At 45.1% G+C, this 11,446-nt stretch overlaps 1 protein-coding gene across 1 annotated transcript in view; it reads right to left on the reverse strand.

The window, feature by feature from the left end:
- LOC310813154 (striated muscle preferentially expressed protein kinase-like) overlaps positions 1-3,607 on the reverse strand; it is a gene marked incomplete at both ends in the record, with an annotated part of 40,073 nt that extends 36,466 nt beyond the window's left edge. The window contains 1 exon segment of the mRNA XM_083682016.1: positions 3,178-3,607. Coding sequence (XP_083538142.1) covers positions 3,178-3,607 — 430 coding nt within the window.
- Positions 3,608-11,446: the final 7,839 nt, after the last annotated feature.

Genomic DNA, 11,446 nt, shown 5'->3' on the forward strand with positions numbered 1-11,446 from the left:
GCAGACAGACAGACAGACAGACAGACAGACAGACAGACAGACAGACAGACAGGCAACATTCTACAGCTGGTCTCTGTTGGTATGTGTGATCTCATCAAACTAACGACACTGCTCTGACCTCTTGACCCCCACAGGCAGGGTCATCAGCTGCTTTCAGAACGAGACAACCAATCAAAAGATACCTGGTGACTGACCTGTAAGAACGGTTCTAATCTACTCAGAACCAGAGGACAAGCCCCTGTGAACTGGGCCAGGAGACCCTGTTAAGTGCTGTAATCCTCATCCTAACCCTAACAGAGGAGCATTCAGCCACAGTGAGGAGAGAGTAGAAACTGTCCAAACACTCAGTCTCCAATATACTTTCCTTTCCTTCGTTCTTTTCCTTGGTTCCTTTCATTGGTTCTTTCCCTTGGTTCCTTTCATTGGTTCCTTTCCTTGGTTCCTTTCATTGGTTCCTTTCCTTGGTTCCTTTGCTACGTGACCATTTGTTGTGTAACGTGGTGATGTGAATGTAAAATGGTGGACTAGGGGGTTTCCCCCCAATCAACATTAAGTATCAGACATCTCCTCCCCCCCTCACCGCCCCCCCTTCCTCTCCTCCCCCCTTCCTCTCCTCCCCCTTCCTCTCCCCCCCCTAACCTCTTACAGGGAGGGGCTAAAGTTAGCAGTGATGTCTTCCTGTAACAGGAGAGATGGAGGACTATTAACATCCCAGGAATCTGACGCCTGGCACATTCTACGGGCTATATATAACTAGAGGGGGAGAGAAGGGGAGGGGGGGAGGGAGCGAGAGAGAGTGAGACAGAGAGAGAGAGAGAGAGAGAGAGAGAGGGAGAGAGAGAGAGGGAGGGAGAGAGAGATAGAGAGAGAGAGAGAGAGGGAGGGATCAGGCTGTTCAGTGTTGAGTGACAGGACAGCTGTAGGCACTGACCATGACAGAGACGACAAACAGAGAGAGAACAGAACCCTCTGATCTACACCTACCTACAGTAACCCTTAGTTACAACACCTACCTACAGTAACCCTTAGTTACAACACCTACCTACAGTAACCCTTAGTTATAGCTGACTTATATGAATCACAGAGTGTAGTTTGGATGAAACACATCTCTGTGATGAACTCATCAAACTACTGAAGGCTTGTTGATCATAAACAACTTTATGAGGATCACATCTGAATACCTGGTTTATAGAAACACATCTGAATATCTGGTTTATAGAAACACATCTGAATATCTAGTTTATAGAAACACATCTGAATACCTGGTTTATAGAAACACATCTGAATATCTGGTTTATAGAAACACATCTGAATACCTGGTTTATACACTTACCGAACACTTTATTAGGAAACAGCACTGATTCCACAAGATGTTGACAACACGCAATTCCTGCAGATTTTCAGGTGCACTTTCAAGCTGTGAATCTCCTGTTCTACCACATCCCAAAGGTGTTCTATTGGATTCAGATCCGGTGACTGGGAAGGCCACTGAAGAACACTGAACTCATTGTCATGTTCATGAAACCAGTTTGAGACGACTTTTGCTTTGTGACATGGTGCATTATCATGCTGGAAGTAGCCATTAGAAGATGGGTCAATTGTGGCCATGAAGGGATGCACATGGTCAGCAACAATACTCAAATAGGCTGTGGCTTTCAAGACATGATTATTAACGGCCCAAAGTGTGCCAAGAAAACATTCCCCACATCATTCCACCACCTCCACCATGAGAAGGTGTACAGGTGTTCCTCCACCATGAGAAGGTGTACAGGTGTTCCTCCACCATGAGAAGGTGTACAGGTGTTCCTCCACCATGAGAAGGTGTACAGATGTTTCACCACCTCCACCATGAGAAGGTGTACAGGTGTTCCACCACCTCCACCATGAGAAGGTGTACAGGTGTTCCTAATAAAGTGTTCGGTGAGTGTATATATAAACATACATGACCATATCAACATGCTACTAGGGACAAATGACATCATCACTGAGACAATGACATCATCACTGAGACAATGACATGACACTCTGGACATGATCATCAGTCAGCCTGTTTTACATGGCAGGACATTGTAGCACTACCAGCTACACAGATCCAAACGGCTCTGTTCTGTCCTGTCCTGTCCTGTCCTGTCTTGTCCTGTTCTGTTCTAGTTTTGTCCTGTCCTGTCCTGTCCTGTCCTGTCCTGTTCTGTTCTAGTTTTGTCCTGTCCTGTCCTGTCCTGTCCTGTCCTGTCCTGTCCTGTTCTGTTCTAGTTTTGTCCTGTCCTGTCCTGTCCTGTCCTGTCCTGTTCTGTTCTATGCAGTGTGCTCTACCAGGGCACGGTGTTGGCTGTTGGCAGCCATCTTGCCTCCTCTCTGTCAGCCTCTGCCTCTGCAGGCTTCTGTATACAGCCATCACTCAAACAGCTTCACCACAGAGCAAAGCGCAAGGCCACCCCATACATTTACATTACATTACAGACTACCCCAGACTATCCCAGATTACCCCAGACTACGACCAGATTACCCCAGACTACGACCAGATTACCCCAGACTACCTCAGACCACACCAGACTACCTCAGACTACCCCAGACTACCCCAGACTACCTCAGACCACACCAGATTACCCCAGACTATCCCAGATTACCCCAGACTACCTCAGACTACCTCAGACTACCCCAGATTACCCCAGACTACCTCAGACCACACCACCTGAGCTGGGTTAGTTAACGACCCCAACCCACTTCCTGTCTAACACACCTCTACACAACAGTGACTACTGCCCTGTATGTCAGCTGGACCACCTGTTGAGTTGTTTCTGTTGAGTTTTCTTCAGCCACAGTGACAGACAGCAGCGACAGGGCTTGGCCTCTTCCTCTTCTTCCAGACAACCTAACTAAAGCCAGCAGAGCTGCAGCTGAAACACTGTTGGAAACCCAGGGCTGTTTACACTCTCAACACCACATCCACCCCTCAGACCCTCCAGGTCTGACAGGAGGTCCACTGGTGGGCCAGGCTGAGATATTCCCATGCTGCTGATACCTATCCCATCCTCTCAGATCTACAGGGGTTGGGGTAGGCAGAGGAAACTAGGGCATGATTACCTCTCCCCAGGTCAAACTTACCTGTGTACTAGTTAGTAGAGTACTTGTTACCTGTGTACTAGTTAGTAGAGTACTAGTTAGTAGTGTAGTTACCTTCACCCAGGTCCAGGACAGCCAGCACAGCGCTGCTCCTCGCCTCCCCCTGGTGGTTGTTAGCGATGCAGGTGTAGAGGCCTGCGTCACTGGGCTTACAGTCTCTGATCCACAGACCTCCATACTCCTGGTTGTCCATCTCCAGCAGCTGGTCGTTGTGGTACCAGTAGAGGGAGGGCTGGGGGTCCCCCCCCACCCCCACCTTGAGGCGGATGTCACACCCCGTGCCCACCGCTGCATTACGCATCTTACGCAGGAAACTGGGCGGGGTGGGCGCAGGGAAGGCGGGCGCCCCGGGGTCTGGGACCACCTGGTCCAGCGAGGCCTTGGCCCTCTTGGGGGGGATGATGGGGCTGGGGGGGGCTGCGCCCTGTACCCCGCCCTCCTCCACTCCCTTCTTCAGAGTCATCTGCACCTCTGCCTTCCTCATTGTCCTGATCTGGCTTGTCCTTCCTCCTTCCAGCTGGACCTGGGTGTCTAGGAGACCCTGGTAGAGACTAGACACTGGTAGAGCCCCTGGTAGAGACTAGACCCTGGTAGAGACCCTGGTAGAGACTAGACCCTGGTAGCGACCCTGGTAGAGACGAGCCCCTGGTAGAGACTAGACCCTGGTAGAGACCCTGGTAGAGACTAGACCCTGGTAGAGACCCTGGTAGAGACCCTGGTAGAGACTAGACCCTGGTAGAGACGAGCCCCTGGTAGAGACTAGACCCTGGTAGAGACCCTGGTAGAGACTAGACCCTGGTAGAGACCCTGGTAGAGACTAGACCCTGGTAGAGACCCTGGTAGAGACTAGACTCTGGTCTTACTGTATCAGTAGTCTCAGCTCTACAACTCTACAGGATTACTGTGATCTTGATCAAATGAAGAGTGTGTTTCCCATCCTGTCAACGTCATTCTCATCTACATGGTCAAATATAACAAGAACCTCTACTGGAGTTCTAGAAGGCCATTTATGGCTGGGAAGATTCCAGAACTGTATCAAAGTTTCACTAAAGCCACAGTCAGTCAATCAGTAATGGTGTGATTAGATTAGAATACCTTCAGGTTGCTGGCAGGAGGTTCTTTCAGGTCCAAGTGGAGGAAGAAAAAATAAAGAGTTTATTAGCCAGTAATTAGTCCAATCCAGAGAGAGGAGTCTCTGCTGCAGGGGGTATTTTTAGACCTGGAGGATCATGTTGCATTAACAGCTCCCAGAGTCTCCTTCTGGAAGAGACGTTTCTCTCCCCTAACCCTGCTCTTCTCTCTCTCTCTCTCTCTCTCTGCTGGTCGCTGTCTCTCGCCCACATGTATCAAACACCAGTCCTCCAAAGTGAGTCAAAGAGAGGTGTGTCTCTGACTCTTCTCTGACTCCCAGGACCGGCTCTAGGGTTGCTCTGGTTCCAGCTCAGTGTGCAACAGGCTCTGACCCACACACACACAAACACACACAAACACACACACACACACACACACACACACACATGCCCCCCTCCCTCCTCTGAACTGAGCTCTCTGACAGGCTAACACACACACACACATTGCCCCTCCCTTCTCTGTCTCTAATAGAGCTGAACTCTCTCTCTCCGGACCCCCCCCCCACCTCTGACAGTCAGCCAGGTCCTCCAGGGAATGGCTGCCTACAGCCACACACACACACCAGCCACGCACACACACACAATCACACACACACCAACCCCAGTCTGAGCCACACACACACACACACACGCACACACACACACCAACCCCAGTCCTAGCCACACACACACACACACACACACGCACACACACACACACACACACACCAACCCCAGTCCTAGCCACACACACACACACACACACACACACACACACATACACACACACACACACCAACCCCAGTTGTAGAGCCACACACACACACACACACACACACACACACACACACACACACAAACACCAACCCAGCAGGCTTCAGAGTGACAGCTGCATTCTGACATGTCTGGCCAGTCCCTCTGAGGTCCCGCCCCCTGGTCATATTCAGCCAACCGGTGGTCTCTAAAGGATGTGGGTGGCAACATGGGGACTGGCAGAGGGCTGAGGACAGAGGTTAAAGGTCAAAGCTTACCAAGCTTACATGAAATGTACAATATTCATACACTTAACTTTGAGGAAACTCCTTAAAACATCTAAAAAAACAACAACCTGATAATACAAAAAGAAATAGTGAACAGGGCAATCAGACCTGCATATTTACATATTTCAATTGATTTGCGGCCTGTTGGATAGACATTATAGATTGGAATGTTTCAAAGCCATGATGGCCCAACCATAGACGGGTATATTAGCAATACTATTTATCTATTGTTAGAGCAGAAAAACATGAACATTTATTCAGAAAATTATATCCTGTACATGTATAGAAACTAACAGATCTGTGACCTTATGTACAGCTCTCCCATAGACCCCTCAGTTAACATACAGTTAGGGTTAGCCCTAACCCTAACCCTAACCCTAACCCGAACCCTCAGTTAACATACAGAGTTTGTGGTTATGGTTAACATTTGTTATGACTTTTTCAATTTCAACTGATCATGCAGTGACCAGACTCTTCCCTCTGGTCCTGTCCAGGTCTTCTGGTCTATCCTCTGGTCCTGTCCAGGTCTCCTGGTCTATCCTCTGGTCCTATCCAGGTCTCCTGGTCTATCCTCTGGTCCTATCCAGATCTTCTGGTCTATTCTCTGGTCCTGTCCAGGTCTTCTGTCTATCCTCTGGGTCCTGACATTGTCACAGGATCATCAATGGAGCTCAGAGAGCTACCTGCTGCTTCTTGGGCTGAGATGGCTGGTTTCTCCGTTCTTAGCGCAGCATGGTGCTCTGGTGCTGCTAGTGATGTCTGAGCAATTATGCAAAAGAGAGTTCTTAAACACACACACACACACACACACAGACACACACACACACACAGACAGACAGACAGACAGAGAATTCCTCAGGTGTATCACACGACTGTGGAGGTGGATGAGGAGGATCTGGGAGTTCTGGTGACAGATGTTCTGTCCATCTGCCTGGACCTCCGGGCCTCCGGAGCCTCTGGCCCAGCCTGCGGCTCTGGGTGGCCATCAGGGTCCGATCCACAGCGCCCCGCCCCGCCAGCCTGACATCCAGCAGACTGTAGAGGCGGCCCAGCCAATAGGATGTCAGCCAAGGCCAGGTGCAGCAGGTACAGGTCGGAGGGAGACCAGGTTCCCAGAGACAGCCAATAGGTTGTTGTAGTTGTAGAGGTGTTGTAGTTGTAGAAGTGTTGTAGTTGTATATGTGTTGTAGTTGTTGTTGTTGTAGTTGTAGATGTGTTGTAGTTGTAGAGGTGTTGTAGTTGTTGTTGTTGTAGTTGTAGAGGTGTTGTAGTTGTTGTAGATGTGTTGTAGTTGTAGACGTGTTGTAGTTGTAGAGGTGTTGTAGTTGTAGATGTGTTGTAGTTGTAGAGGTGTTGTAGTTGTAGTTGTTGTAGATGTGTTGTAGTTGTTGTTGTTGTAGTTGTAGACGTGTTGTAGTTGTAGACGTGTTATAGTTGTAGAGGTGTTGTAGTTGTTGTTGTTGTAGAAGTGTTGTAGTTGTAGACGTGTTGTAGTTGTAGAGGTGTTGTAGTTGTTGTAGTTGTTGTTGTAGTTGTAGAGGTGTTGTAGTTGTTGTTGTAGTTGTAGAGGTGTTGTAGTTGTAGAGGTGGTGTAGTTGTTGTAGTTGTAGTTGTAGAGATGTTGTAGTTGTAGAGGTGTTGTAGTTGTTGTTGTAGTTGTAGAGGTGTTGTAGTTGTAGAGGTGTTGTTGTTGTTGTTGTTGTAGTTGTTGTTGTTGTAGTTGTAGAGGTGTTGTAGTTGTAGAGGTGTTGTAGTTGTTGTAGTTGTTGTTGTTGTAGTTGTAGAGGTGTTGTAGTTGTTGTTGTAGTTGTAGAGGTGTTGTAGTTGTAGAGGTGGTGTAGTTGTTGTAGTTGTAGTTGTAGAGATGTTGTAGTTGTAGAGGTGTTGTAGTTGTTGTTGTAGTTGTAGAGGTGTTGTAGTTGTAGAGGTGTTGTTGTTGTTGTTGTAGTTGTTGTTGTTGTAGTTGTAGAGGTGTTGTAGTTGTATAGGTGTTGTTGTTGTTGTTGTAGTTGTTGTTGTTGTAGTTGTAGAGGTGTTGTAGTTGTATAGGTGTTGTTGTTGTAGTTGTTGTTGTAGTTGTAGAGGTGTTGTAGTTGTTGTTGTTGTAGTTGTAGATGTGTTGTAGTTGGTAGAGGTGTTGTAGTTGTAGAGGTGTTGTAGTTGTAGAGGTGTTGTAGTTGTTGTTGTTGTAGTTCTTGATGTGTTGTAGTTGTATAGGTGGTGTAGTTGTAGAGGTGGTGTAGTTGTAGAGGTGTTGTAGTTGTTGTAGTTGTAGAGGTGTTGTAGTTGTTGTTGTTGTAGTTGTAGATGTGTTGTAGTTGTAGAGGTGTTGTAGTTGTATAGGTGTTGTAGTTGTAGAGGTGTTGTAGTTGTAGAGGTGGTGTAGTTGTAGTTGTTGTAGTTGTAGAGGTGTTGTAGTTGTAGAGGTGTTGTAGTTGTAGATGTGTTGTAGTTGTAGAGGTGTTGTAGTTGTTGTAGAGGTGTTGTAGTTGTTGTAGAGGTGTTGTAGTTGTTGTAGTTGTAGAGGTGTTGTAGTTGTAGAGGTGTTGTAGTTGTAGAGGTGTTGTAGTTGTTGTAGAGGTGTTGTAGTTGTAGAGGTGTTTTAGTTGTATAGGTGTTGTAGTTGTTGTTGTTGTAGTTGTAGAGATGTTGTAGTTGTAGAGGTGTTGTAGTTGTTGTTGTAGTTGTAGAGGTGTTGTAGTTGTAGAGGTGTTGTTGTTGTTGTTGTAGTTGTTGTTGTTGTAGTTGTAGAGGTGTTGTAGTTGTATAGGTGTTGTTGTTGTTGTTGTTGTAGTTGTAGAGGTGTTGTAGTTGTATAGGTGTTGTTGTTGTTGTTGTAGTTGTAGAGGTGTTGTAGTTGTTGTTGTAGTTGTAGAGGTGTTGTAGTTGTATAGGTGTTGTAGTTGTAGAGGTGTTGTAGTTGTAGAGGTGTTGTAGTTGTAGAGGTGTTGTAGTTGTAGATGTGTTGTAGTTGTAGAGGTGTTGTAGTTGTTGTAGAGGTGTTGTAGTTGTTGTAGAGGTGTTGTAGTTGTTGTAGTTGTAGAGGTGTTGTAGTTGTAGAGGTGTTGTAGTTGTATAGATGTTGTAGTTGTAGAGGTGGTGTAGTTGTTGTTGTTGTAGTTGTTGATGTGTTGTAGTTGTAGAGGTGTTGTAGTTGTATAGGTGTTGTAGTTGTAGAGGTGGTGTAGTTGTAGAGGTGGTGTAGTTGTATAGGTGTTGTAGTTGTAGAGGTGTTGTAGTTGTAGTTGTTGTAGTTGTAGGTGTTGTAGTTGTTGTTGTTGTAGATGTGTTGTAGTTGTAGAGGTGGTGTAGTTGTTGTAGTTGTAGAGGTGTTGTAGTTGTAGTAGTTGTAGAGGTGTTGTAGTTGTTGTAGTTGTATTGTAGTTGTCGAGGTGTTGTAGTTGTAGAGGTGTTGTAGATGTGTTGTAGTTGTTGTAGTTGTAGAGGTGTTGTAGTTGTATAGGTGGTGTAGTTGTAGAGGTGTTGTAGTTGTTGTAGTTGTAGACGTGTTGTAGTTGTAGACGTGTTGTAGTTGTAGACGTGTTGTAGTTGTAGATGTGTTGTAGTTGTAGAGGTGTTGTAGTTGTAGAGGTGTTGTAGTTGTATATGTGTTGTAGTTGTAGAGGTGGTGTAGTTGTAGTTGTTGTAGTTGTAGAGGTGTTGTAGTTGTAGAGGTGTTGTAGTTGTAGATGTGTTGTAGTTGTAGAGGTGTTGTAGTTGTTGTAGAGGTGTTGTAGTTGTAGTAGAGGTGTTGTAGTTGTAGTAGAGGTGTTGTAGTTGTAGAGGTGTTGTAGTTGTAGAGGTGTTGTAGTTGTATAGGTGTTGTAGTTGTAGAGGTGTTGTAGTTTTAGAGGTGTTGTAGTTGTTGTAGAGGTGTTGTAGTTGTATAGGTGCTGTAGTTGTTGTTGTTGATGTGTTGTAGTTGTATAGGTGTTGTAGTTGTAGAGGTGGTGTAGTTGTATAGGTGTTGTAGTTGTAGTTGTTGTAGTTGTAGAGGTGTTGTACTTGTTGTTGTAGATGTGTTGTAGTTGTAGAGGTGGTGTAGTTGTTGTAGTTGTAGAGGTGTTGTAGTTGTAGAGGTGTTGTAGTTGTTGTAGTTGTATTGTAGTTGTCGAGGTGTTGTAGTTGTAGAGGTGTTGTAGATGTGTTGTAGTTGTTGTAGTTGTAGAGGTGTTGTAGTTGTAGAGGTGTTGTAGTTGTATAGGTGGTGTAGTTGTAGAGGTGTTGTAGTTGTTGTAGTTGTAGACGTGTTGTAGTTGTAGAGGTGTTGTAGTTGTAGTTGTTGTAGTTGTAGATGTGTTGTAGTTGTAGACGTGTTGTAGTTGTAGACGTGTTGTAGTTGTAGATGTGTTGTAGTTGTAGAGGTGTTGTTGTAGTTGTAGATGTGTTGTAGTTGTAGAGGTGTTGTAGTTGTAGATGTGTTGTAGTTGTTGTTGTTGTAGTTGTAGAGGTGTTGTAGTTGTAGACGTGTTGTAGTTGTAGACGTGTTGTAGGATTCACTAAAGTCACCCTGTATATTATCATATACAATAATTACAATTCATGCAATTCACGTGTAAGGGTCAGGGTCAGGGTTAGGGTCAGGGTTAAGGACTGATTCTCCACACGAATTTGTGAGAGTGTGCACGGGGCCGTATTTTACAAATATATAAATATAAAATCAACTAAAAACAAATAAAATAAAATAAGATAAACACCAGACAGGACATCACATTTAAGTTAGGGATTCACGTTAAGGTTAGGGTTAGGATTGGGGGTAAGGGTTAGGTTAGGGTCCAGGTATGGGTGAGGCTTAAGGTTAAGGTTAGGTTCAGGTCCAGTGTGAAGGTTAAGGTTAGGGTAAGGTTCAGGGCCATGGTCCGGGTTGGGGTTAAGGTTAGGGTCAGGACTGAGCGAACGGTGAAACCGTATGAGCTGGGATTTGATGAAACCTCTATATGTATGTTTAGGATGAAAGCTAGATTTGTGCAAAAGAGCATGTCTGTCTGTATTTTTTAAATAAACCTTTGTAGCTAGTGACTTAGTGTCTTTTTTGTGTGTCCAGAAACTCTACTGCCCTCTCCTGTCTGTTGTGTGTAATTGTGATTGCTGCGTGATGTGTGTTTAAAACCTTTAAAAACTCCTCAAACTCTGCAATTGAATGCACCCACACGCCAAAAATGTCATCTAAATACCTATAATATAACATTGGTACATTTTTACACTTACTGAAAGCTGTTTCCTCCCAAAAACACATATACATGCAACTATTTGCCCATGGCCGTTCCGTGAATCTGGAGGTAATGTTTATTGTTGAATTCAAAATCATTTCTCCTTAAACTCAACTCCAATAAATCTAAAATGGCATTATCTGGGCGGGTAGGGTCAGGGTCAGGGTCAGGGTCAGGGTCAGGGTCAGGGAATTTATTAAAAGCAATCCCAACAGCCTGTAAACCCAGAGTCTCCATGTTGGTAGACAAAGAATTGATGTCTATTGTAAATAAAAAGGCCTCTCTCTGTGTTTTTAAACCCTTCAACTTCTGTATGAAATCGTAAGTGTCTTTTCCATAACTTTGATGTTTCTGTGAGAGAGGGTTAATAAAGAAGTCAATCAATTCTGTCACTCGGTACGACTCTGAGCCACAGTCACTCACAATCGGCCGACCACATGGAACCTCGAAGGGAACAGTCCACTTTTCTGGAGTTTTATGGATTTTGGGAAGTAAATAAAATTCTCTTGGTCTGGGTGTATCTGGACCTAACAGATAAGACATTTGTTTAATTGTAATCCAATTGGTTTGATATAACCCAATCACTATGCCCTTAATCATATCCTGAGTTTCTGATTGGATGGAGTGAGGTAATGAAGCATTATGGTTCTCATTACTAAGCTGTCTATTAGCCTCTAAAAGATAACGGGCTCTGTCCATAATCACAATCTGAGACCCTTTGTCTGCTGGTTTTATTACAATGGTCTGATTTCCACTCAACTGCTGGAGAGCATGTCATTGTTGTCTGGTTAGATTCAAATTTGTGGCTGGTTGGGGCCGATGTTTTAAGAAAGAATTCAAATCGTTCCTAGTAAGAGATTGTATTGAACCAGAGACTGATTCTAATTTGGGATCCCAGGTAGAGGGATTTGTGAAAGGTATATGAGGGAAATCAGTCTCATAATTAAAATGATCTAATCATTTT

Source organism: Argentina silus (genome assembly GCF_951799395.1).
Source record: "Argentina silus genome assembly, chromosome: 12".
NCBI lineage: Eukaryota > Metazoa > Chordata > Actinopteri > Argentiniformes > Argentinidae > Argentina > Argentina silus.